This window comes from Daldinia decipiens (assembly GCF_022478715.1).
Source record: "Daldinia decipiens strain CBS 113046 unplaced genomic scaffold F4813scaffold_29, whole genome shotgun sequence".
Taxonomy (NCBI): Eukaryota; Fungi; Ascomycota; class Sordariomycetes; order Xylariales; family Hypoxylaceae; genus Daldinia; species Daldinia decipiens.
In genome coordinates, this window is record NW_026054572.1 from 425,284 (window position 1) to 452,870 (window position 27,587).

Consider the following 27,587-nt stretch of genomic DNA (forward strand, 5'->3'; position numbering starts at 1 on the left):
CTAATCTTGAATTAAGTTACGGTATACCTATTATTTTCTTAGTACGTACACGAGGGAAGGATCCAAATCCCTCCCTCCCAATCAATGCACACCACACGTATACGGTATACCTACCACATACAAGATCTAAATATCTTCTACCTTCAGTTTATTCTCGTCTTGAAGTCTTGAAGGCTTACCTCGGTTTGCTGTTTATTGTACGTTTTTCTACCAACAGTAGTATACTACCTGTTATACTAGTCCATCACTATATGCGTAGATTGGTAGTAATATTCTATCCTATCTTTTAGATGCGAGATCTAAAATATGACAGGACCACCTTTTCATCAAGGTAATCATGGTATTCTGCCACCAACAACGTGACATTGGGGGCCGCCACGACTTTGGCTGTAGTATCAATGGACGGCTAAATATGTAATACGCCCCCTGCCTCCTGAGATCTGCAGGCCTCGAGTATGCTTGGTCAATTCTGCCTTGTAGTAGCTGTGGCTTACAATTGCGCGAGCTATGTAATCTCACGCTTCTTAAACCTCTATCACAACATGTCTTGATAGCACAGCAGTGTAATAGACTGCTCGATAGTCCGTCCATGTAGAGCGCAAGGAAATTGATATATTCCCATCTATAGCGACATTATCTTGATTGCTATATCAATATTTCTAGCGCGGGAATCGAAAAGAGAGTACGGCGATGGCTTCCGCTCCGCAGACAACTCACGACAGTCGGCACAACACCACATGGGGCATCAATGGGTTCGTCATCGTCCTGACTATCCTCTCTGTTGTGCTCCGCTTCTACACTCGCATCTTCACCCGCGCCGGATTGAAAGCCGACGACTGGTTGATTCTATTCGCTCTTATCACTTCTCTGACGACCGTGGTGCTAGTCATCTGGGGTAACTCTGTTGACCCAAACGGACTCCGTGCATCAGACAACACGGATCAGAACTATGTCTACTCGTCCCTAGATCATCTATACATTAGACTATCATATGCCTCTACCATCCTCTATTTCACTGTTTCTAGTGCTACCAAGCTTGGAATCCTAGTCATGTACCACCGCATCTTCGCCATCAGCCAGGTCTTTCGGTACCAACTATTCGTCGTGAGCGCCTTGGTTATTGGCTGGTGGTTCGGGTGCACCGTTGCCGCGCTGCGGAAGTGCAAGGATCTCGAGGCCGGTCTGAACAGTACACTGAACGATCCGAGGTACTGCATCAACTTCAACGTCTACTGGATGGCGGCTGGGGTATGCGAGATTATCCTCGACGCCTGGATCCTGACCTTGCCCTTAAGCGTAGTGTTGAGAATGCACTACTCGCTGAGACAGAAATTCGTCGTCTCGGGAATCTTCTTATTAGGAGCTTTGTACGTCCCCCTTATCTAGGTACTTCTCTCTAATTACCTTCCTAACGACCATCTAGCTCCATAGGTTCCGGCATTGCCAAGACTGTTCTCGCTTACCAGCCGGGAAGGCGAGCGCTGTCTTATGCTAATACCGAAATATGGGCGGCCTTGCATACCAGCATAGCTATATTGTGCGCTAGCCTGCCCATATTCAGACCCCTTGCCGTCCGAATAGCGCAGTCGTACCCCGTCGTCAAGATCACCAGCCTCTTAACTCGGCGGCGAAAGTCCGGGAGTGGCAGCTCTCATATTGATAAAACACCAAGCGGGAATGGGGATGGAGGTGGAAGCGGACGCGGAAGTGGCAACAAAAACGGCAATGCTAGGTTTAACCAATATTCCGAGATATCATTCATAGATATGAATATGGTCCAAGATTATCTAAAGCAGCCGAGCCCAACTTACTCCCGCCTGTCGGCCGTAGATTCTGCGATAGATCGGATACATACCAAGGACCCATATGAAGAGATGCAGGAACTGGCTCCCCAGCTACCCCAGATCGAAAGAACAGATTCTCTAGAGCTGTCCTCGGATATTAGACCTTTCATGACTCTGCCTCCGCATAAAGAGAGTAGAGAGACGGATCACTGATCGGAGACAGGCCTGTTGAATCAGTCACGCGGACTATGAAGGGATGTTTGGATGATTCTCGATGTACATACATGCCTGACGAATAGGAGGAACGCAACTATGTACATTACGATATGAAATGAGATACCCCTGGATTGACTAATAGCCATGATTCCTGCATCACGTACCTGATGACAATCTTACCATACCTAATTTAATTCATATATGACCCTAATTAAGCCGAAGCAGTCTTGTAGGTTACATGTAACTACTTACTTAGACTAGAAAGTATAATATCAACGCGTCTTCCCTATGTATTAAGTAGACTCACCGGAACTAGAGCAGTCAAGTACGTCAGCGTTAGTCAGTCGCGATAATGACGGCGCACCAACGTGAGCGACCAACCCGATTTCCCTACACTCTTCTCTACACCTATACGCGTTCCCTAACCCAGCCCGCGGGAAATAAGTTAGAAAATGTAGATCGAAGCACACATACCACACCCCCTTTTTCATTGTCGTCAAATTCGCCTACAATTTCATCCATGTAGGCGACCTTCGCATAAACCGCGACTCAGGGCCCAGCAGTTTAGACTACAACTATTACCCCATACCTGCCAAACCACTCCCCCATCTCCACAATGGGCGCCATCGAATCGAAGCTCATCTGCCTCAAACTTCGCTTCAAGTCCAAGCTCCCACACCCTCGCATACTAAAGCGATACGGAAAGACCGTCGTCGTAGAAGACGACTACTGTTACGGCGACCACCTAGGTCTTCTCGACGGCTACTCAAGCTCGTGTAGATTTCCAATGTCGAACTACTACTACGACGAAGACGATTTCGAGTCCGATGATGAATGGGGGAGTGAAACAGATATGTATGAACCGTTGAGCTTAGAGGGAGCCTGGTATAAGAAGCGTGGGTGGCTTAGATAGATGAAGACATTTCTAAGAGACAAGTCGATACAGTTTTAAGCTAGGAAGCTGTCTAGAGAAAGAGGGGCGGATATCATGGACTCTGGCTGCTCGTCACGGTTAAACAAGAACCTAAGATACCTACCTTTAGCTTCCAATAAAGTCACCTGTCGTAGAGACTCATCACAAATGCCCTAAAGGTCCTAGATGAGTGGTTTTATTGGCAGTTTATATAAATAGCTATAGAAGTACAATGTTTAACCCCTTTTGCTATTGATGAGGGGATGTATTATGCCAACAATTATGCAATGTTGTTTTGCTGCCACAAGCTAAAAGAGGTGGATGTTACAGAAGACGGCTGAGATGACCGTAAATGCTACATAGACTAGCCAATAATAGGGTCCCTATTTTATCACTGTTAGGTGGTAAGCACCTGTCGCTGTGAATACTCGAAACAGACCGTAGAACTTACCATGTCTCTTGAGGGCTGCAAACATGGTAGCTAATCGAGTTTGGAATCCTGAAGATCGATGATGCTTCGAATCTGCCTTGATATCGTGGGATACCTACTCGCATCGGTACTTAGGTACTTTGATGATTGCAAGAATAGCCTTACTGGGAGATATCTTTCATTCGCTTCTCTGGGGTCGCTTGGACGGTTGCCTGCTACTAATGTCGCTATCATCACCGCCATTTCGTTCGCGCTTCTGAAAGTTTTCATTTCGAAAGTCCGGACCAATCACAAGTCCTTTGACGCCCTTCAATCCCATTTTCCCAACTGTACTCTTCTGCAGCTTTGGAATCTCAGCTGCTCCAAGACCGTTCAGCGCAAACTCATTCGCTTCATGAACAAGTCGGGCGGGATCCCAGTTGAATGGTTTGATGAAGGTCTTGTAGTAACCGAGCCAGCCTTGGTATGCTTTCCCTTGGATATCCGGATCGAGTCTCGCAGTAATTTCCGATACGTCCTCGCGGGCGCTTAAGTCCGCGGGTGTATTCTCAAACATAATGTTATTTAGTGTTCGCTTTGAGTATGAGGTCTCGTGAGACGTGATAATGAAAGTGCCTTTTCCTTCCGCACCCGCACGGGCAGTTCGTCCTAGTCGGTGAATATAGGATTCCTTATCGGAAGGGATGCCTGCTTGGAAGACATTTGTTACTGAAGGAAAGTCCATGCCTCGAGCGATGACATCCGTTGCAACTAGGATACGGCCTTTCTCCCGACGGAACTCTTCAGTGATGTTCGTCCTCTTGCTCTGCGACATTCGCGAATGGAGGGATATGACTGGCGGCAGACCGGGTGATTTCTGTAGGACTTCCACGTAAAAGTCTACTAGCCGGGCGGTTGGCACAAAGATTATCACCTTAAAGGCTTTGGGACCAACAACTGCAAGCTCTTGTCGTAGTGCACCGAGTAAGCCAGCTGCCATATCAGAGAAAGTAGGGACGACAATAAGATGCTGAGGGACGCGCTCGTGCGTGTCCAGTTCGCCTTCTGCGATGGTAGAGATAGACTTATAGTCCGGTCGAAGGACCAATTGGGAAACTTTTCGGACGTGTTCAGGGACAGTTGCCGAGAAGAGCATGCATTGCCTCTTGTGGACGGCCCTGTCCGGCAGGCATTCAACAATCTTCTTTAGGGAATTAAAAAAGCCCATATCCAGAAGCCTGTCGGCTTCGTCCAGCACCAACGTGTCGAGACTCTGTAGCATGCTGGCAACGAGGCTATCTTCTCCACTTAGGTGATCGTATAGTCGACCTGGAGTACCAATCAGAATATCGCAGCCTTTCGAAATGAGTCTCTCTTCCGTGTTCTTGTTTGTACCACCAATGACGATACAGATCCTATACTGCTTTAGACGCTGCAGTAGGGCACGTGCCTCCTCCGCGATCTGCATTGCCAACTCTCTGGTGGGCGAAATGACAAGAAGAGAAACGTTTTCACCCGGTTTCTCCTGGCGATGCATCATTCTTTGAATGGCTGGTAGTAGGAAGGCGATAGTTTTTCCTGTACCAGTCTTTGCTTGTGCCAAAACATCGCAGTCTTCCTTCAGAAGCGGGTGGATGGTGGCTGCTTGTACCGGTGTCATGTGGTTGAATTTCAAGTCCTCCGATATTGTTTTCAGTAAGACAGGATGAATCAGATTATCCTTTGCGAGCCCTGCAAAAGTCGGAGTATCTGTGGGCACAGAGATTCTCGGGGTGGCATCCTGAGGTGCTCCTGAGGTTGAAGCCGCGTAAGCATCGTCGACCTCATTATTGCCGTTTGGCTGAGTAGAATATTGAGCTGCAGCTGGCCGCGGATGATTTGGGATATGCCTTGAGCCTCGAGTATTATTCCCACGCCTTTTACCTCCCCCACGCGTGCGAAAACGAGAATGATCCTGTGGTTCTTGCATGGTCATGGTGAAAGTTCTATGCTGCTGAAACCGGAGAATAGGTTGTTGTAGTGGAAAGAAAAATGGATGTAGCTTGAGAAATCGCGAGACTGCTCTAGCTTTTATTGGGACTTGCGTCAGTGTCATTTTATTGCAAGGCAGCCGCAGCAACTTATACCTTCCCACAGCTTCTTTGATTTATGATTCTCTAATACACATGTGCATGTATGTATCTTAGGAGGTACATACAAAAGGTACCTTTATAAAGTTTTTTCTGTACATGCAGTGCATGCTCAAATTCGCGTGCGCAAACGCGTAAGGGCGAGACCTGCAGCTATGAAATCTCTTCCTATTTGAGCAAGAACTTGATTGGCCCATGGCCGAATATTTCCACAGATTTTCAACGGGAAATTTTCTCTTTCTGAACCTAACTAACCTAGCCTGCTAGGTTACAAATTTATTCCCGGAGCTCTGTCTCCACGTCTCCAGTATTAAAGCAAAGTTATTTTTTTTTCCTTCTCTTTTCACTTTGCTTCTTGATGGCAAAGTACATTCTGAGTAGGTAGAGATGCCGTTGGTTTTCAAGAATACAGCGAAAATATTTTATTGCTTGCAGACCTTCTCTTTTCAACTGCATCATATGTAGTTAAACTCTATAGTCCCAACTTGCAAGTAGATACTTTGAGGATATAGTTTGACTAGATTTCAATTGCCATATGGCTCCCATTCCACCTAAAGAGTGCAAGCTTTGCTTCGAGATTCTCTGGATGCACCCCTTCAACTGTACTATAAGCTCGGTATGATATATCTTAACATATTTGGCGCATACATCACAAAGGAAAACATTATAGCCATGTCAATGCTGAATTATAGATAGTAGAAAATACTTCTAGGCGATAGCACAGCGCATAGTCACGGTATAATCAATGATGAACACAAAAAAGTGAAAGGAAAATGGTGACCAGGAGCCACCACAACTTGCTCAGTAAACTATCTAACTCACCAGTCCTACATACCTACCAAGAGGCATATTAACTAGTTCAAAAGCCGTCTAGTTCATCCAGCGTTTCCTCCCAAATCGATTTTTTTCTCTTTTCTCTTTTTTCTGCCTGTGTCACTATGCTGGCGAGACTGTGCCTAGGAGCCGAGACTGTACTTGAGCCCCCTGGTGCATAATGGGGTTTCAGGTGAGCACCGATGGGTAAAAGTGTGACAGCTCATGACCACGGAAACGGGAGCTGCCAGTAACCAGGAACGGTTCCAAAACATATTAGCCAGTCAGTCGTATTGGGTGAATCGGAATGGCCATCTGTAGACGACAATTCCTCCTCCATATTGAATAATTTTTGTTGCAGTCCGAGTTGAAGATGTTGCAACTGATGGTACCAATGCTCCTGCGGTGGACCGACGCGGTGCAATAATTGTGTAGATTGAACAGCCCGGGCCCAGGCAGAAGTATTCTGTTGTCCTAGCATCTGCTGTCCTCGGGTACGGTGAATTTCGCGACAATGCTCGCCAAACTGCTCTAAGTTGGATATGAAAACTTCAACCAAGGTTGATAGAGAGGGGGATGAGTAATTAAACGGAAAAATGCTTATGAGACAACGGTAGAAACGAGTCCGTCAACATAATATAATCTCTCCTCGTGGTCATTCCTCGTTACCGAGTGCATACCCCCTATGCCGCCGAAGAATTATCCGATGCCGACCACCGAATCCAGGTGGAAAAAACGCCCGACGCCAAAATTTTCCCCTTCCCCGGTTCGTCCAAACGTCAACTAACTCGGTCTCATGTCGTCGAATGCTCAAAGAATCTCCTTCGCGAGATCGAGGAACGATTGGAAGCCAAGGAACCAACGAAGTCATAATGGGTATGTTACAAATCGCAAAGAGAATCCAGAAGATATGTACAGTGCAAATGAGATAAAACTCAGGAAACCCCAGTAAATATTGAGTTTCTGGCGTGGGGTCAAAGCGCGTTCGAGAATAGTTCGGGCTTATTGCGGAGGCTGGTTCTGGCCACCTCGGCCACCACCACGGCCACCATAGTTGTTGTTGTTGTTGTAACCGCGTCCACGACCTCGGTTACCACCGCGACCGCCGCCACGGCCTACTCCGCGATTGGATTGGTACGACTGGGAGTCGTTGAAATGCCCACCACGACCGCTTTGGAAGCCCTGTCCTCTATTCTGAGATGACGGAACGTTGTTCGATTGCTGCGAAGAGAAATCGCCAGAGTGTGCGGGCTTCGGGGCGTACGTGTTGACAGGGCGAGGGATACTCTCGGGGTTGTCGTAGACATAAAGGCTCTTATCAATAGTGGCAGGGATTGGCTGAATCTCTGTACCTAGGTCCTTTTCGATATTGTATAGATTGAATCTGTCGTCCCAGTTGATCAAGTTGATCGCCAGACCAAGATGACCGTACCGGCCAGATCGTCCAATACGGTGCAGGTACGTTTCGGCATTCTTCGGGAAGTCAAAATTGATAACGACATTCACCGCTTGAATATCGATACCACGAGTTAGGAGGTCGGAACAGACAAGATTGCGGCAGACACCATTGCGGAAATCGTGGAAAACTCGGTTTCGTGCATGCTGCGCCATCTTCGCGTGGCTGTAGAAACATGAATAACCAAGCTCTGTTATCTTCTTGGCTAGCAGTTCCACACGGTTCGTCGAATTGCAGAATATGATGGACTGGTTGATTTGGAGCTTAGAGAAGAGAGTATTCAAACAATGAACCTTTTGCTTCTCTTCGACGAAGGCGTAGTATTGCGTGATACCCCGCAGGGTGAGTTCGTCCATCAGGTTGATTTCGTAAGGCCTATCCATGTTCTTATCGGAGAAATCTTTGACAGACATGGGAAATGTGGCCGAGAAGAGCATGATTTGGCGATCTTTAGGGTGGAACTGGAGAAGCTGTTCGATGACAGGGGTAAACTCGATCGACAGCAGTTTGTCGGCTTCGTCCATGATGAACATAGGACATTCGCTAAGATCAGCAACATTCTTGCCTGCCAAGTCGAGAATACGGCCGGGAGTGCCCACTACTATGTGGACGGGATCCTGTAGACGGACGATATCATCGCGGAGAGTAGTACCACCAGTTGTGACCATGACGTTGATTCCGAGGTGCTTGCCGAGAGTCTTGCAGACCTGAGACGTCTGCATTGCGAGCTCTCTCGTAGGGACCAATATTAAACATTGAATCTTATTGACCTTCGGGTTTATCCGTTCCAGAGCGGGCACGACGAAAGCTGCTGTCTTGCCGGTACCGTTCTTGGCTCTTGCTAGGATATCTCGTCCCGTTAGAGCTACCGGAATAGATTCTTCTTGGATAGGTGATGGTTTCTCAAAGCCAGCTTCGAAGATGCCCATTAGTAGATCTCGCTTCAGATTGAAATTCTCCCATTCTAGACCTTTAGTGTTTGTTACATCCTAGAGATCAAATTAGCTTGTCTCTCGCTCTTCCAACAAGTCAAATACAGACCTCGGTTTGCTGTCTGTTGTCACGAGTAGGGATGTTGAGACTCTTCTTCCAATCCTCATTTTGAGGAGTATCATTCAGGGTCGAAGCCCTCAGTTGCGCTGTTAAAGCATCCGTCATTTTTGCTACGAGTGTCAGGCCTGGCCGTGAAAGAGACTCGAGGATCTGATGTTGGTATGTAATTCACGGGGTAACGTTGAATTCCAAGCGTGTACCATGCACTGCTGAAAAACAGTAGAGAGGATGATAATGTTGTAGGAGGCAACAGTGTGAGTGATCGAGACGCGAGGCTCTATGAAAAGTAGACTTTCATGTGCCTAGTTTCGAAGGTAGGGGTGGGTGCGAGTTGTTTGCTGGTACAGAAGGTCGTTCGTATGCGCGTCAAGGACGAGAATAGAAGCTTTCGCACCTGTTTAAATCGATAGGGTGGTGGGTATGTCGAAGGCTTAGCAATGCTAGAGTGTAGAAATTGGTCAGTTTAAATTCGGCAAACAACTCAGCATATAGGCGATAGAAAGAAGCACAATCAAAAATAGTAGGGAGCGGGTCTTGCTAATAAGGAGACGTTCCTAGCACCTAAACAAGGCACCAATAAGAGAGACATCTGAACATGACCAAAACGAATAACATAGACAGCTCCAACAAGGAGGTTAGGCCAAATGTGGGAGCGCCACAACCGTACCGCGTATAGACACGTAGACGTACCTTCGCCAAATAGCAACTCCTGTAGCCAGGGAAAATCCAGCTGGCTAAATAATGGATATGATCGACGCTTGCAGCACCTAAGGCGCACAAGACGGAATCACGTAGTGGAATATTTAGAGGGGTCTTCTCGTATGGGGCGAAGTAACGCGGTGCATAAAGACGAACGAGTCGGTTTCAGTAGTTGATCGCGGGTAGAGAGTAACTGGTGATCGAGATGACCTTGTTTCAGTAGCGGAAATGGGGGTTTTGATAGTGTATTCGCGAGGGAGGGTTTTTTGGGGTAAGCTCTGAGTCCTTTCGACAAGGAGGGACCGAATATCAAGGAGCTGTAGTAGTAATAGGTGCAGTGCACTTAAAGATATTCGTGGAGGTTCGTGTGGGGGAAAGAGGTAGAGGCAAGTGTAGATGTGGTTGGTGGGTATGGAAAGAAGTGCCTCGTGAAAATGGCCGGTTCTGCGTTGCAAGGGGAAGAGGTTGTTGATCTGATCTGATCTAATGCGCACCACAAATTGTTTTTCAACGGGGTCGAGCCGAGAAAAGAAGCCTGGCAGTTGTGCAGTAAGAAGGGACATGCATGAGCCACACGGTGCCGGTCCGGTATTGTCCCGACATTGCGGGACCCTCCCGACATAATGACCCCGCAACCTTGAGGCTGAGGGAAACCGTACATACAGATAGCGTTACATAATGCCAGGGACTGCAATATTCTAGCTGCATAGCATCAATTAGTGCTAACCTTAATAGCGAATGAAACCCCTATGACAGCTTGAAAGGAAAGACGGTTCAAGTCATCATCTACATACCGCATGAACGCATCGGTCAGTCGGCTTGAGCGGGTTTGAGCTATTTCAAGCCATTTCAAACATACAACAACACCTAAACTCAATTCTATATTGCCTCTTTCCAATTCATCTCTCTTAATTAGAGATTCCATTTCCACCAGTCTAAAATTTCCGCCATGAGGCCTTTTCTAATGGGCTTCACAAGCAATGCCCTTCTCCTCTAGACTATGATCTTCAAGAAGTCAACTTTCGCCCTTTGCTCCAGTCTCTCCGCTTTGCTTCCATCGTCACATCTCTGTTATGGCATAACGTCATCATCATGTAGTACGAACACGCGATGGCCTCCGTGTCAAAGGCGCGGCCACGTCTCCTCGCGTCGACAATGCTATGCTACGGTTTCCGACGGGCCCAAGAAGTCGGCTGCCTCTTCTGACGAGCATGCCTGGCCTGAGTCGCCACACCCCACTCCCTATGAGATATTCGACCAACAGAAGAGTGCGCCATACAGCAAGACCAAATTCTATGAATTAGTTAAGCTCTATCATCCCGATAGACATCATCACGTGCCAACTCACCGGCTGTCTCATTCCGCCCGGCTTGAGCGTTATCGGTTAGTCGTTGCCGCAAACCAGATTCTTAGCGACCCGTCCAAGCGACGAGCCTACGATTTGTACGGCGCGGGATGGGGCGGAATGCGAAACATGGAAAATCTCTACCGATCTGCCGACAGGTCTTGGCGCGACGTTCCTGGGAATCCGAGCATGAACGCGACATGGGAGGATTGGGAACGATGGTACAATGAAAGAGACGGAAAAAAGGAGAAGCAAAGTCCTGTTTATATGTCTAACCAGCTATTTGCCGGCGTGTTGTGCATATTCGTAATTGTCGGGAGCGTGAGCCAAGCGCGCCGCGCAAATTCAAACACGACAAACTTCGTAGAAATGAGGGAGCAGAGTCATGCGATTATCAGTCATGATATGAGACAGCTTCAGACCGAGAAGGCTACCCTCAACAGGCATGAGAGAGTGGAAAGCTTTCTGCGACAGAGGGAGGGTTGGGCTTTGGCCGCGACAGAAATCCCCCGCTCGGTATCAGCCCACGATGAGAAATAAGATCTTGGCTCTCAACTGCGAGTTTCTCCATCGAATAAAACCTGCGTATTCAATTGCTAGGGGGATACGGTGGATTACTCTTATTGATATAAGTACCTACTGTAACTATTTCAAACTTGATACGATTAGATATACTTAATCAACCGCGTCTCCCTCGCACCCGAGGACATACGGGCTACTCTACCGCATAGGTGATCTTAAGAAGTAGTATTTACAGTAGTGCCTAAATCCTCTAGACGTCCGTAGAACTTTGGAGTGTACATACATTCTACATACGTTCGCATTCTACCATCATTTATAAGTCTTATATGGCCTATGGTCCATTAATATGTATTACACCTTTCCATCAAACGCAGCCACTAAGTGGAACGTAAGAGTATGATCCTCATCAACCTCGCCGCCCACTGATTTCCCAACCAGGCCTGGATCATCCGTGAAGAACGATATGTTAACCCTAGCTAGTCCATCTGAAGCATCCAGACGTATAACCCCTCCAGAATGAACCTTCTCACCAACCGGACTTCCGATCTTCCACGACTTTCCAATTTCTGCAGTCTCCTCAGTATCAAGAATAGTATCGTAGACACCCCCCGCACTCTCAACAGCCTTCTGCTTCTCAGGCAGTACCTCAACCTTCGCAACTCCAACCGCACCAATCGGATGTTTCGTGACTCCCGGATTAGTATACGGCACCCGTAAATCCCGAGCCGTAACATCCAAGCACCAGAACGGCACAGTACCGGGCTCAACCGGACCCCCATCGTCGTGCTTCGGGAACGCAACCGCCCACTTCAACACCTCGCCATCGGGCCGAGTCCTCCCTCCACGCCGTAGGTCTCCATACACAATTCCGGCATTTGCATCGCGGACCCTCTTCTGGATCTCGTGGAATTGTTTTTCCTGCTCTAGGAACCTCGCTTCCTCTTCTGCGGAGGATGGGGAAGACGAAGACGGCAGGGTAACCGCCCAGTCCACAACCGTGCCCTCCTTCTTCTTGCCCCACTGGTGCGCAGCGCGCTTCTCTGGGTCGACTCCCGGCACGAAGGCGATGAACTCGAGGTACGAGCCGTCGGCTAGCAACACGAGGGTATTCTCGGTCAGCCCATCGGAGTGCCGGCCGCCGGGGTAAAAGTGGAATAAGTCTGAGAACCAGGAGGGCGGAGCGGAGAGGAAAGAATATGGGATCAGGATCACGATGTGATCAACAAGCGGGGTAGTTGGAGACGACATTTTGTAACGTGGTGATGGTTACGTTTGTGATAGCTAACGGATTTGAAAAGAGATGTTTTGGTACACTAGTATTTATGTAACCTAACCTAGTGTACTTAATGTAGATGTCGTGCTCAACTTGCCAAGATTGCGTGACTCATATATATCGGCCTTCACTCGGATAAAGAGTTCTGAATCATATTTAGGCGGGTATCTTGTTATAACAGGACTATACGACATCAAAAATGAGGCTAGACTTAATTACTAATAGCTGGGACTAGAGTTTCTTCTAGTACTCGCTTCATGACCCTCTCAGCCTCTTTTGGGTCGATTCTCTCTTCAGCACCTAGCCGGATCATTCGACCAACTAGGAACATAAGCTTCCCCTGGGGATATTGTTTATAATCTATAAACTGTTTCACAACTTCATGCTGTCCTTCGGCAGCATTCAATGCCAGCTGAACATACTCGTCTTCGTTGAGCTCGTCAAACCATAGGTTTTCCTCGTCGAGGACAGAATCTATCGTGGCATACTCATCTGGAACTCTCCGGCGGAAAACGGCCCATAGAAGTTCCTTGGCTACTTTCGCAGTTATCTTGCGTTGATATAGATACAACAAGATGTCGGTAAGATGCCTGACAGGTACACAATCACATTGGCCGTCTTCTGTAAATCCCAAGTCCTGGGTGTCATCCTCACTACGGCCCGATGTTAGGCGACCTAACTCATGCAAGATCCAGTTAGCAGCAAGTTGGTATCCAGATAGATATTCAAGAGAGGCGGCATCTGGTCCAAACCGCTTAGTGAGGAGATCGACGACATTCCAGAAATATTCGACTCGGTTGCCTCCGTCAAGCACTACCAAAGAGAGTGCATCCTTAGAAGTAAGCCCAAACCGTTGAATAAGTTCATCGACTTCAGCATCGGGGAGTTCGCCCATTCCCTCTCGCAGGTGGCTGACCAGGTCATTGCCAATAATAACAGGTGCCAGATCAGGATCTGGCATATACCTATAGTCAACTTCGCCTTCCTTGCCACGTAATCGGCGAGTTTCAGTTGACCCAATCGACCAGCCACGAGTCTCGCTCTCGATTTTTCCACCGGACTCCAGAACGGATATCTGTCTATCCCGCTCGGCAATAATAGCGTCCTCGACAGCCTTAAAGCTGCTTAGATTCTTGATTTCAGTACGTTGGCCGAGAGGTGCAGAGGGATCATCGCTTCTTCGCACGGACACGTTCACATCTGCGCGTAAACCACCCGCCTCCATGCCCGAGACGCAAGAATCAGCGGCGTTGAGTAAGGCCTGAACTTTCCTAACCAAAGCAGCAGCAGTAGCAGGGTGGTGAATATCGGGCAGCGTAATAATCTCGACCAAGGGCATGCCAACACGATTGAAATCGATCCAATGAACTTCGCCTGGCTGTGCTAGAGTCTTGGCCGTGTCCTGCTCCATCTGGATCTGCTTAATACCAACCGAGACACCATCGCCATCTTCTGCCGCGATTCCATCTCTAGCTTGCAGTATAATCCTACCATCTCGCGCAAATGGTTCGTAGTACTGAGTGATCTGGTAGCCTGACGGCTGATCCCAGTGGAAATAGTGTTTCCTATCGAACCTGCTTACTTTCTGTATGCTACAGTCGAGCGCTAGAGCAGCTCTTAGTGCTGGGATAAGAGTCTCCTTTTGAAAAATGGGCTGGCTACCGGGTGTAGCCAAATCAAAGAATGCAACGTGAGAATTTGGGTCATCGTTGAATGACGTAGTTGCAGGCGAGAAGAGCTTTTTGGCCGTATTTAACTGAGCATGTATCTCAATTCCTACAGTCAATTCCCAACCATCCACTACTTGGTTGCTCGCGTTCTTTTTCTTCTTCTTTCCGAGAGCTTTTTGCTTCTTAGCCTCATCTTTCAACTGTTTCCTCAAGGGAACATGAACGGGAGACGGTGTATTATTGGAGAGGGGAGAAGAAGCAGACTCAGTGTGAACATCTCGGACTCGGGAAGACCATAAGGCTGCTGACTGAATAGAAGTATGAACAGCTCTAGGGATGGTCCGTGCCTGATATTTTAAGCAGCCTCGTGTGGAAAATTGGCCATTAAACAGGTATCTGCTTAAGGTAGAGAATCGAAGTTGCGGCATATCGGATTACTCGAAATGAGTAATACCGATTGCGGATGTTATAGCTCGAGACAACGGAAGCTCGATATTCAACTTCGATATTTCGAAATTAGCATCCACTTTACCTACAGCTTATCGTACAGCGAACAGATAAGGGTCCGGGCACCTGCAGTTCTGCAAGGGATCGGCAACACTGTTTATCGGGTGAACTCGGCTAGGTATCAGCAAAGTACCTAATGTATTCCGTATCAACCTTAACAACGGCTTATGACGTTGGACGCTAAAAGAACCGTAAAGCTCCACTAAACAACCACCGAGCCAGATCTGCGGGTACATTTCTTATGGAGCTCATCCTTGTCATTCAACGCATCTTTCAGCCCAAATCATCTTCTAGCCTTCGTCATCCCACATCTCCAAATCACAAAGAAATTTGGAACATATCGAGGCAGACGTCGCAATTTGGAAAATCGAAAGCATGGCAAAACCTCTGAGGGATGGATATTGACTCAAAATGAAATTAAGGGACTGCCGACTACGGCTCGTCATCGTACCCGAGTGCGCCATGTGGCCGTGATCACTTCCAGACTCATTCGCGTCACTTACATCTCAACTAGCCAACCAATCATTTATCGCATCATATCTGGACAACTCCCATGCGACCTACCAATGTGGTGGGATCTCCTCGTTATCGTTTGGGATACCAGTGCCGCGTCGGCTAACCAACTGGGGGCCATAGGGGCTGCTCAGTATCCTTTTCTGGATATCCTGCCTTCCCATCAGAGTCTCCTTTCTTTAGCCCTTTTTTTTCATTAATATCAATCAGGTCGTCCCATAGGACCACATACCTTCTCGTAGTTCGTGGTATGTCCTCTGGCGTCGCAACATTCTACCATGACCGTTTAGCGCCGTACTCTATCATCAGCGCCTGGCCACATGTTCTTCAAGTAATCGTCTATAGCCGTTTAGTAGCCTCCTAATTCGACTCTTGGTTACCACATACCAACGTGGATATTTGTCATCATTCTGTTCGTCAAAGCTAGCGTCTCATTAGAAAATAACGTATACTTACATCGTCTTCATGGACGGTTACCTGCAGACTGACCCTGCGAGGTATGCGTGTTTCACGCTGTTTTCGCATCTTTTTCTTTTCTTCCCACCGTAGGGCCAAATCTCCGTTTCATTAAGAGTTTTCAAGAGCAAAAGCACAGTCCTGCTGATGTCGTCCACAAGACATTACCGTTCATCATCCGTCCCGGCCGCGATCGATCGAGGTACTCCTTGGCGAGCCGTTGAGCGCAACATGGCTGATAATCAGGGTCATACCCAGCCTAGTTATCCTTACCCCCCATCCACGAGGAGAAGTGTGCCTAGACGTAACACTGATATCAAACAGCCCACCCCAATCATAAGCTACGGCAATCCGAACCACGCCCATAGGAGGTTTTCGAGCGTCTTGAACGCGACTGATCCTATATCGGGTCCCGGCAAGCCGGCCACATTAACTCCCACCTTGACCGAAGAACCGGGAATTATTCAACCGGGAGTTGGTTTCGTCGCCCAAGAGGCCGCCCGTCTCAACATCGCATCGGAAAACGAATCCCTTCCTCGTTTGAACTCTCCGTCAGTCGCCTCGACGAGTTTAGCTACTGTAGCTCCGAGTGAGGCTGGATCAGGAGGCTCGGATAGGAGTGCTTCGTCAGCTACAGAAAAGCCTTTTATGAATCGGGACGCTACAGGAAAAGCGGGCTCTCGACGAAAGAGGTTCCCTAACACGCAACCTAATGCGCTCAATTTTCTGGATTCGGATTCTCCTACAGTCACGCCGGAAAGCATTCGCAGATCAATGGAAGAAGCTGCTAGTCGATCGCCAACCTCTACTCAAGGACAATCGCCCTCGATGCGTAGTGTATCCTCGGTATCGAGTAACTTTAGAGACGATACCTCAGAGCTAATTGGTGAACATGAAACCGACCGAAGCACTAGTCCAGAGCGTGGTCCTGATGCAAATAATGAGGGTCATCCGCCACCACACAACGGAATTCGACCAGCAGGAACCGAGAATAGGAAGCGTAGCTACGAGTTTCCAGAAAACCCTCGGGGAAACTCCGAGCATTCTCATGGACCACCAGGAGATTTTGCACCACGAGAGCCTAGCCGAGGCCGGCCGCAACACGCACCAAGGGCCGAGAGATTACCAGTAACAGGTTATGAGCTTCTTGCCTCAAAAATATCTACGTCTTCGTCAGATCCTGCCGGCAATCTTCGACCCATTTACCGCAGATTCGAGACATTGAATCATCGGCTGTTACTGTATCTTCAAGATGAACTTTGCGAGTTAGAAGAGCAACTTCATCGACTCGACGCGGCGGATACGCAATCTAGACGCTTGCCGAACTGCATTTTTCCGGCGTCGCGAAGAGCAGAGTATATGGCTAGCGGGGAGCTTCATTGGCATAAGGCCGATATCCTCGGTAAGATCGCTTTCAAGCTAGATCAGTACAGTAAGTTCTCTAATCATACCTCTATTATTATAATGTACAATATACTCATGCATGCTGTTATCTAGACCGTATACTATCATCATTCAAAGATACGCAGGGGATGCCGGCTCCAACTATGGAAGACATACACGAATATCGCAGCTATCTCGCAACTCATGCTCCAATCGCTGAGGTCGAGACCCGTTTCCTTGATCCAACGGATGACTTGGTATGTCCAAGTTACGAATATCAAGAAGTGATTGACGAGGATCCCATTCCAACGCCAATCCCGCATCACGACTTTCCAATTGGCGAACATAGAAGCGTATCTCCTATTCCATCCCCTATCAAGTCTCGGCCCACCTCGCCTTATCGGCAAGAGGAAATCGGTACCGAGACCGTCATCAGCATGTATGAAGAATCACCAATCGTTCCTCTATCTATAGGGATCACGGTGTCTGTAATCCTTCCGATTTTGACATTTTTAATCATACCGGGATATCTAGGAAGGCTGACAGTGGTGTTCCTGGTGGGTCTCAGTATCCTGGGGGCCCTGATCCAAGGGGGTATTGTTGCTGTCCGGACCTGGGAACTTTCTATTTGCGTTGGACTTTACGGCGCTGTAATGGCTGTTATTGCAGGAATTGTATGATGGATTGTCGTATTTGGCTGGGGCCTCGGGCTCGTAATACCTACCTAATTAACCGACACACCGACGCCCCTGAGGTTGGCGCCTGCATGATTTTAGGACAGGGACTTGTGGAATTACAACAGAATACTGGCTTCGGTGGCAACTTGTTTGTATCAGTACTCTTAACAACGAACGACAAGATATGACTTATGACTTATGGTGTTGGGTGTATCATATTGGAGGAAATGGCCGAGGCTTGAAAGCAGCTGTCATGCAATATGTGGTGTAGATCAGGCATCTCGCGAGTTTAATTAGCAACAAATCATCGGGTTTAGCTGGACGCACAGGTTATATTAATAGTGACTCTGATGGCACAAACACAAATACGCTCGGACGCAGCTTGTTATTATGTACCTAGGTAGCATGGTGTTCCAAGTAACCGTTCAGCCCCCTCTCGTTGATAACATAATCCATACTCTCTTAAGGCCTGCAAAGAATATTAACTCTGCCCGAAATATCCTAGACCTGTCGTCTAGACCTGTCGTCACGTAAATTTACCAGCCCATTCCCGACTAGGCATCACCACACATCTCGTTCAGCTGGCGCCGAAGGACAGCTATCTCGCCCCGGACCTCCCCGATTGACCTACCAAAGAACCAGCTCAGCGAGAAGAGGCCAAACGCCACAATGGAGGCGAGGACGATATCTGAGCATGGCATTTTCTTGGTTATAGTTTTTATTTTTGTTTATTTTTATTTTTAGCTTTTTGCTGCTGTTGGCAATGGTAGCGTAGTGGTGGTTGTTGGGGCTAATGTTTTGTGAGAAGCGTGTTACTGAAAGAGAAATAAATACGGGATTGCACCGGCTACGAGGAGTCAACTTTAGATTCGAGTTAGTCCCTTCACTTTGTCGTTTACTTATCTTATTGTTACAGGCTTATGGAATAAAAATTATTAAGAAAATAGGAAGCATTATGGGGAGCTAGATATGAAGAGAAAGCCCATCCCGCTGCTGGTAACAAAGTTTAAATACCCGTTGGAAAATTGAAATACAAGCACGGCAAGCTAGTAGATAATTTGCCAGCGAGTAACCCAGAAGCGACTATGGGGGACTTCCTAGCAAAGAGAGCATCGAGTAGCTACGCGATAGTAGGCAGAATGGTCTATGTAAACGTACCCGAGAAGGTATTACTAAGGCCGTGACAACTACCTACATTATTGTCATATATTCTGATGCAAACAAATACTTACGTGCATGTACGTGAGCAGTTAAAAACTAGAGATATATAGTTTTGTTAAAATGTTACCTTCTTTTTTGGCCCTTTCCCCCTTTTCTTTAAACCGTACTGAGGAACTTTAAAAACCTTAAGCCTCCTTTGATTAAGAAGTGGCCTTAAAAGTATGCAAATAACTCAGTTGCTTCGCAAAGAACTTTAACCTAAACCGCAGCATTCCGTGGCTATATACCAGAAGTATCCCCTTTAATTTAGATCCTACTAAATTTGCAAATATCAAAATTTTAGTCGCTCCCAACTTTTTCTATTCTATTATTTATGATAGACACCTCTTGCAAGACTATAAATCCTATCTCTATTTCAGCAAGAAGACTTCCCGGCCCAAGAATTACATTACTTCTGGGATATAAATCGCGACCAGCCTCTTCATAATGGACTCCCCTGAATTCCCGAGTAATTTTCGTGAGCTCGCTATTGCCATGGTTGGTGTGGCTTCGATACTCCGCCTCCTACATGACCTTGAAAATATTGCCTATTCTCGCCCAGGAAGAATAGCCTTGTGGGCCATATCTCTTGTCTTTTTCATATCCTCTCTGGTGGTGGTGGTGGGTGATGATATTGAGACGCAAAAGAGAAACCCAAAACTTGCCTTTCATGCCTATCGCCTATTGGCAAGCCTCATTGCTGTCGGTGTACATATATATCGTGCGCCCATTGACGGATCATTGGCATGGTTTCATGATTTTTCTTGGTGGCTCTGGGCTGGATACCTGGCCGGAATGACGTAAGTAATTTATGAAGTTGTTTATAATCCTTGACGGACCATGTTTTCCCTAGTCTCTACCTAATTCGACTGTACTCGGGATGTTTAACTCGTTAGTCATGTTTTAAAGCCTGTACCTCTTATTGGAATAAAAGTTACTGACTTTGTTTTCAATCCTATAGCATTGACCTTGTTTGTCGTTTCTGGACAGCCTCGCAAGAACCTGGAAGAGGCCAGGAGCCTGAAAAAGGGAGAGCCGGATAGCGGTAATCCGAGTTCGGGGAAAGGTCTTTAATGGATTCGAATTGATATACAAAGGGCAAATGATATAAGAAGGGCACTCGGATACCGGGATGGCTTATAAGGGGTTGGTCTTTTTACATGCTCGATACGTGCAGAACCCATCACAAGTACTTTTCAACTAAACATCGCCGTCGGCATTATTGCAGCGTTTTCATTCTCGTTCTGGTATATCTAAAATCGCGTTAGTATATATTGCCATAGGCTTTTATAGTTAGGGTTATATAATGGGGCAAAAAAATAAACGTCAAAAATATAAACGCGTAAAATCGCATATATTATTTTTTATCCACCCTTATTTTTTAATAATGGCTCTTATACCACCACCCAATCTTAAAAAGCTTAAAAAACACCTATTTCCTTATAAAAAAATAAAGATTAGATTTATATTTAAAGTAGGCCTTTTAGCCAAGTAAATTAAAACTATAAAAAACATTCCAACTTAAAGCCTATATTAAATAAATGCTTAATATAAAGTTTAAAAATTAATTCTTTCGCGCCTCGGCCAAAAACGCCATTATAAACTCAAATTACAAAATAAAAAGCATATTATTTAACTTATTAGTAAAAACCTTTTCGTTTTATTTTTTTAACTTTTTTTTAAAATTGGTTTAAAGGTTTATAACCGTATTATTATAACATAATTTTAAAAATAAAATATAATATATTATAAAGCGTTTCGCAAGCTAAAATTATTATAAAAATACGCTAATAAACGCCTGGCTTTTACCCGGCAACATATAAGAAAACCTTTTTTATATTAAAAACGTTAATTTTTCTTAAATAAATCAACAGTAACCTAAAATAATAACAAAAGGTAAACGTAGATATTTTATTAAAAAATATATTATTTTTCGAAATAACCCATTTAATTTCACTTATATATAATTTACCAAAATTTTAATTTTAAAACAAAAAATTACATAAAAAAATATTTAACCAAAAAATAAATTAACAAAACATTTTTAAATATTTTAAAATATATTTAAATAAAAAAACGGTTTTTATTAATTAACTTATACAGCAATTTTAATATCGAGTATATTAAAATTATAAACCTTATTATCTTAAACGTTTTATAGGAAATCCTCCCATAAATATACAAGAAAAATAATATATTCGTTATAAATAACACATTTATTTATAAAGCCTATATAATTATAAATTAATTACATAAATAAATTAAATAAAAAAAGATTACTTTAATAAATTAACCCTTATATTTACTTAATTTTAACCTTATTAAAAACCTTTAAAAAATATTTAAAAATAAAATCTATTTTAAATATTCTAAACTATTATCAATACCCTTAAATACTACCTTATTAAATTTACTTATACATATAACATTAAAGGTATAAAATAAATTTAAAGAAAAAATATTAAATAAATTAACTTTAATTATGTCGAAAAGATTAACTACCGTTATTAAAGCAAAAAACTAATATATTAAATATTAATTAAATAATATATATATTATATTAAAACCTTATTTTTAAACTATTTATTCTTATTATTACTAAAAAATCAAATACAAATTAATTATATAATTAATTATTAAAATAAAAGGATAATAATATAATAAAAGGATAATAACGAGATAAAAAAACTTTTAACGTTTATTTTTTCGAATTATTATAATTCCTTACAAAATTACAAAATTAGTTCCATATTGTCAAATTAGTTAGCCATGTTAAGTGACTTGAAAATCCCTAGTCTTATGTAAAATAACGGTATAATATGCGTTTTTATAATTTTACCTTAATTAATTAAATCATTAAAAATATAATAAATTAAACCTTATATAACGTTTATTTAATATATATTAGTTGTATAATAATTAAAAGTCTTATATGTTTAAACTGTATAAGTTTTAAAGATAAAATTTTAATTAATGTTATATAATATAATATGTATGCGTTAAAATAAATTTTAAATAAATTATTATTTATCTATTTATTTTATTATAAATTTTATTATATTATTATTAAGTTTTAAATTTAAGTATTTTAACGATTAAAACGTATAAAGTGAAACGTTTATATTATTTATTTAAAATTATTAGTTTTAAGAGTGAATAAATCTTAATAACGTTAATATATACGAGGAACTTAAGGTTTAACTTAAGTTTTTTCCTTAAATATTTTAAATTTAAAATTATAAAAAACTATTTAATTTATTTAAATTTTATCCGGAAGTAATAACGAAGGTAAAAACTTTATTAAAAGGTTAATTGTTGGTAATATTAACCTTAAATAATTAACCTTTTCCTTTTTAAATAATGTAGGAGATAATTAAGGTTTTACGAAAGTTTTATTTAAAAGAATTAAACGTGTATATATGTATTAAAAATAAATATAATTAATAAAAAAAAATTATTAAGTTAAAATAATTAATTATTTAAATTGTATCGAAGTTTTATTTTAAAATTGTATAATAATTTAAATATATAATTTAAGATACGTATAATATTTTAAAAAGCTACCTAAGTATATATGTGTTAAAATATAAGATTTAAAATGATTATATAAGGGTTATGGTATTATTTATAAAGGTATTTAAAAGTTAAGAGGCTTGGATAATTAATTGGTTTATTATTTTTATTAAAATTAAATATTTAAAGTTAATTGTTGTTAAAGATTTCTAAAAATGGTTTTATATATTAGCGTTAGTTTTAAAACCTATATTAGTAAATTAAGTAATTATTTAAAATATTATTTTTTATAAAAAGATATATAATAAGATTTTAATATTTTAAAAAGTAGTTATGACGTTATAAAAATATATATAAGTTTTTAAAAATATTAAAAAAAAAGGAAAAATAGTTAAAAGCGTTTTCGGGTTGATTTATGGCATTGATGAAAGTGAAAATATTAATTAAAAAAGTAAATTTAATTGTTAAAAAAAATTATTATAACTTATAAAAACCTTTAAAAAGCGATAAAATAGTTTTAATAAGTATAAAAGGGTTAATATTAATTTAAATTAATTTTATAAATATTAAAACTATAGTTATAACGTTAAATATAAAGTTTATTAAGGTTTTTATAATGTTGAAAATTATTTTTATATATTTAAAAATAAAAAGCCTAAGTATTTTAAGCTTAAAAAAACAAATATTACTTTAATAAAACTAATTTTAAAAATTAATTCCAATTTAATAACTAAAATAAAAATCTTAAAAAAGGAAGCAAAGGCTTAAAAGGTAAAAAATAAGAATAATTAATTAAATAAATGTATAATTATTATGGAAAAAAGTGTGGCTTTTGTGATATTAATTTATATTATTGTCTTTAATGTTATTTAATATTTGTTAAAGAATTTAATAATATTAAATTTAAGGATTATTATTTATATATTTAATAAAATATTTTAATTTATTAATTTTAAAGTAATATTGTTAAATAATTATATTATAATAAGTAATAATAAAGTTAAAGTTATAGGTTATAAAAACGTAGATATTTATATTTAATATTTAAGAGAATTTATTAAGATAAAGTTAATAAATATAGCTTATTACAAGAATTTCGTTTATAATTTCGTATCTTTAAAATAATTATAAAGGTAAGATTATTAATAAAATATATGTAATAATTTTACTTATTTAAAATAATTAAATAATATTATTATAATTAAACTTATTAATTGTTATAATTAGTTTATATTTAAAGATATTTTTTATAAGGTTTTAAAGGTTATTTTTTATATTTATTACAACGCTTTAAATTTAAGGTTTATAAGAACTTTAAGTACTGTAATTGCCTTTTGTTAACATTTGAGATTAAGGTATTTAAAATCTTAAACCTTGGAATACTTAGTTAACGTTAATAAAAAGGTAAGAATTAAGGGATTTATAACGGTTAAATGTAAGGTATGTAGTATATCTAAGGTAAAACGTTAAGTAAGGTGTCAGATTAATCAGCCATATTAAATGACCTGAAAATCCCTAGTCTTATGTAAAATAACGGTGTAATATACGTTTTTACAATTTTACAAAAATTAATTAAATTATTAAAAATATAATGAATTAAACTTTATATAATATCTATTTAATATATATTAATTATGTAATAATTAAGAGTTTTATATGTTTAAATTATATAAGTTTTAAGAATAAAATCTTAATTGGTATTATATAATACAATATATATGCGTTAAAATAAATTTTAAATAAATTATTATTTATTTATTTATTTTATTATAGATTTTATTATATTATTATTAAATCTTAAATTTAAATATTTTAACGATTAAAACATATAAAATAAAACGTTTATATTACTTGCTTAAAACTATTAACTTTAAAAGTGGATAAATTTTAATAATGTTGATATATATAAAAAACTTAAAATTTAACTTAAGCCTTTTTTTTAAATATTTCGAATTTAAAATTATAAAAAATTATTTAATTTATTTAAATTCCATTTAAAAATAATAATAAAGGTAGGAATTTTATTAAAAAGTTAATTGTTGGTAATATCAATCCTAAATAATTAATTTTCTCTTCCTTAAATAATATAAGAAATAATTAAAGTTTTATAAAAATTTTATTTAAAAAAATTAAACGTATATATATATATTAAAAATAAATATAATTAATAAAAAAAAATTTATTAAATTAAAATAATTAATTATTTAAATTATATTAAAGTTTTATTTTAAAATTATATAACGATTTAAATATACAATTTAAAATATGTATAATATCTTAAAGAATCACTTAAATATATACGTATTAAAGTATAAAATTTGAGATAATTATATAAAAATTATAACACTATTTATAAAAGTATTTAAAAATTAAAAAACTTAAATAATTAATTAATTTACCATTTTTATTAAAATTAAACGCTTAAAATTAATTGCTGTTAAAAACCTTTAAAAATAGTTTTACGTATTAACGTTAACTTTAAAATTTATATTAATAAATTAAATAATTATTTAAAATATTATCTTTTATAAAAAAATATATAATAAAACCTTAATACCTTAAAAAATAATTATAACGTTATAAAAATATATATAAATTATTAAAAGTGTTAAAAAAAAAAGAAAAGTAGTTAAAAACACTTTCGAACCAATCTATAACACTAATAAAAATAAAAATATTAATTAAAAAAGTAAATCTAACCGCTAAAAAAAATTATTACAACCTATAAAAATCCTTAAAAAACGGTAAAATAACTTTAATAAACGTAAAAAAATTAATACTAACCTAAATTAACTTTATAAATATTGAAATTGCAATTATAACGTTAAATATAAAGTTTATTAAAATTTTTATAATATTAAAAATTATTTTTATATATTTAAAAATAAAAAATCCAAATATTTTAAACTTAAAAAGGTAAATGTTACCTTAATAAAATTAATCTTAAAAATTAATCCCAATTTAATAATTAAAATAAAAACCTTAAAAAAAGAAGTAAAAGTTTAAAGTAAAAAATAAAAATAATTAATTAAATAAGTATATAATTATTATAGAAAAAAATATAACCTTTGTAATATTAATTTATACTATTGTTTTTAATATTATTTAATATTTATTAAAAAATTCAATAATATTAAATTTAAAAACTACTATTTATATATTTAATAAAATATTTTAATTTATTAATTTTAAAGTAGTATTGCTAAATAATTATATTATAATAAATAATAATAAAATTAAAATTATAAGTTATAAAAAAATAAATATTTGTATTTAATATTTAAAAGGATTTATTAGGATAAGACTAATAAATATAATTTATTACAAAAATTTTACTTATAATTTCGTATTTTTAAAGCAATTATAAAAATAAAACTATTAATAAAATATATGTAACAATCTTACTTATTTAAAATAATTAAACAATATTATTATAATTAAATTTATTAATTGTTATAATTAGTTTATATTTGAAGATATTTTTTATAAAATTTTAAAGGTTATCTTTTATACCTACCGTAACGTTTTAAATTTGAGGTTTATAAAAATTTTAAATATTACAATTGTTTTTTATTAATATTTAAGATTAAGGTATCCAAGGCTTTAAATTTTAAAATATTTAATTAATGTTAATAAAAGAATAAGAATTAAAAGATTTATAATAGTTAAATATGAAACATACGGTATATTTAAAGTAAAACATTAAATAAAATATATGCTACGTTATATTAATAAATTTTCTGGTATAAAGCTAGCTTTTAATTTTTATTTAATAAAGATAAATAGCCATAGGATTATAAACCTTATATTAATTATTAATAGGTAAATTAATATAATTTTCGATTATTATTTATATAATTAAAAATTGAAAATAATAATTATAATTTTAAAAAATCTTATTAAATTATTAAAATATTAGTATAATATTATCTTATGGGTTTAAGAATTAAATTGTAAGATTATTTAAATAAAGTTAATAGTAAAAGATTATTTTAAAAACCTTTATATAAGGTTAAAATCTTTAATTAGTTATATATAAGCATAAAATAATATTATTAAATATTTAAAAGATATAATTAAAAATAAAGCTAAGGTTATAAAAATAAATATAAAACTATTACATTTATTATAATTAAAAATATATAAGGTTGTAATATATTTATATAATTGTATATTATAATATAAATATAATTAATAATTTTTATATAATTGTTTTTATATATTTGTAATAGTAAATAACAATATTATAACTTAGAAAAAAAAGCTTTAATAAGCTTATTTACAAGTATATAATTATAAGATTTATATATTAATAATAAACGTTTTAAAAAAGGTTAATAAAAAATGTCGATTAAATTTAAAGGTTTGGATAAATTTTTTAATAAATTATATATTAATTAATATATATAAAATTTAAAATCTTTATATAAATAAAATAATAAAAATCTATAATATAATTTTTAATAAAAATAAATTATTTAATAGAAATTTTACAAAATTAAAAAAAAAATTATATAATAATTTACTTTATATAAACGTTAAAAAATATAATTATATATTTTAATTTATTTAAGATTTTTAATCAATTATTATTTAAATTATTAACGATAATGTAATAAATAATAAATTTAAACATATTAAAAATACAGATATATTAAAATTAAATTTAATATTATTAGTAAATAATATATTAAATAAATTTAAAATAATAAATATTATAATAAAAATTAATTATTTTTATATAAGTGTTAAATTTACCTTTATACTAACCTTAGATCTATTACTGCTAATAGTTTTATTTATAATTATAATATATTTTAAAATATTAAATTATTTTAATACCTTACCTAATAAAAAATATTTATAAATTAAAACTTAATAAACTATATTTAATATAAATAAATTAAGAAATTAAATAAAGACTTATTAAAAATAAATAATTAATAAAATAAAAAAAATAAAATTATTTTGTAGGTTTTTTTAATATAATTTAATTATCTTAACAATATATATTAAAATTAACCTTTAATAAATAAATAAACTTAAAAAAATATAT

General features: G+C 38.4%; 8 protein-coding genes across 8 annotated transcripts; 4 read left to right on the top strand and 4 right to left on the bottom strand.

Annotated features, from left to right (window-relative positions):
• The first annotated feature begins 445 nt into the window (after positions 1 to 445).
• On the top strand, positions 446 to 2,280 carry F4813DRAFT_367377 (uncharacterized protein). Its single transcript, XM_049244165.1, has 2 exons — positions 446 to 1,367; positions 1,424 to 2,280. Exons 1-2 carry the CDS (start codon positions 691 to 693, stop codon positions 1,995 to 1,997), a joined length of 1,251 nt encoding a protein of 416 aa, XP_049097529.1. The 5' UTR covers positions 446 to 690; the 3' UTR covers positions 1,998 to 2,280.
• An 813-nt stretch (positions 2,281 to 3,093) lies between these two features.
• On the bottom strand, positions 3,094 to 5,544 carry F4813DRAFT_367378 (DEAD-domain-containing protein). The gene has a single exon (XM_049244166.1). It carries the CDS (start codon positions 5,415 to 5,417, stop codon positions 3,522 to 3,524), a length of 1,896 nt encoding a protein of 631 aa, XP_049097530.1. The 5' UTR covers positions 5,418 to 5,544; the 3' UTR covers positions 3,094 to 3,521.
• A 1,697-nt stretch (positions 5,545 to 7,241) lies between these two features.
• On the bottom strand, positions 7,242 to 9,494 carry F4813DRAFT_162621 (DEAD-domain-containing protein). Its single transcript, XM_049239106.1, has 4 exons — positions 9,464 to 9,494; positions 9,168 to 9,213; positions 8,762 to 8,883; positions 7,242 to 8,709 (listed from the first exon to the last, which is right to left on the bottom strand). The coding sequence occupies exons 3-4, from the start codon at positions 8,876 to 8,878 to the stop codon at positions 7,267 to 7,269; spliced, it is 1,560 nt and encodes a 519-aa protein (XP_049097531.1). The 5' UTR covers positions 8,879 to 8,883; positions 9,168 to 9,213; positions 9,464 to 9,494; the 3' UTR covers positions 7,242 to 7,266.
• A 630-nt stretch (positions 9,495 to 10,124) lies between these two features.
• On the top strand, positions 10,125 to 11,530 carry F4813DRAFT_162640 (uncharacterized protein). The gene has a single exon (XM_049239109.1). It carries the CDS (start codon positions 10,473 to 10,475, stop codon positions 11,355 to 11,357), a length of 885 nt encoding a protein of 294 aa, XP_049097532.1. The 5' UTR covers positions 10,125 to 10,472; the 3' UTR covers positions 11,358 to 11,530.
• On the bottom strand, positions 11,524 to 12,681 carry F4813DRAFT_162637 (glyoxalase-like domain-containing protein). The gene has a single exon (XM_049239108.1). It carries the CDS (start codon positions 12,585 to 12,587, stop codon positions 11,691 to 11,693), a length of 897 nt encoding a protein of 298 aa, XP_049097533.1. The 5' UTR covers positions 12,588 to 12,681; the 3' UTR covers positions 11,524 to 11,690.
• A 1-nt stretch (position 12,682) lies between these two features.
• F4813DRAFT_162636 (GatB/GatE catalytic domain-containing protein) lies at positions 12,683 to 14,797 on the bottom strand. Its single transcript, XM_049239107.1, has one exon. It carries the CDS (start codon positions 14,708 to 14,710, stop codon positions 12,824 to 12,826), a length of 1,887 nt encoding a protein of 628 aa, XP_049097534.1. The 5' UTR covers positions 14,711 to 14,797; the 3' UTR covers positions 12,683 to 12,823.
• A 1,192-nt stretch (positions 14,798 to 15,989) lies between these two features.
• Positions 15,990 to 17,821, top strand: F4813DRAFT_391705 (uncharacterized protein; the record flags this gene model as incomplete). Its single annotated transcript, XM_049247192.1, has 2 exons — positions 15,990 to 17,190; positions 17,256 to 17,821. The coding sequence occupies 2 exons, from the start codon at positions 15,990 to 15,992 to the stop codon at positions 17,819 to 17,821; spliced, it is 1,767 nt and encodes a 588-aa protein (XP_049097535.1).
• Positions 17,822 to 19,145: 1,324 nt separating this feature from the next.
• Positions 19,146 to 20,352, top strand: F4813DRAFT_367393 (uncharacterized protein). Its single transcript, XM_049244167.1, has 3 exons — positions 19,146 to 19,804; positions 19,858 to 19,887; positions 19,961 to 20,352. Exons 1-3 carry the CDS (start codon positions 19,466 to 19,468, stop codon positions 20,090 to 20,092), a joined length of 501 nt encoding a protein of 166 aa, XP_049097536.1. The 5' UTR covers positions 19,146 to 19,465; the 3' UTR covers positions 20,093 to 20,352.
• The last annotated feature ends 7,235 nt before the right edge of the window (positions 20,353 to 27,587 follow it).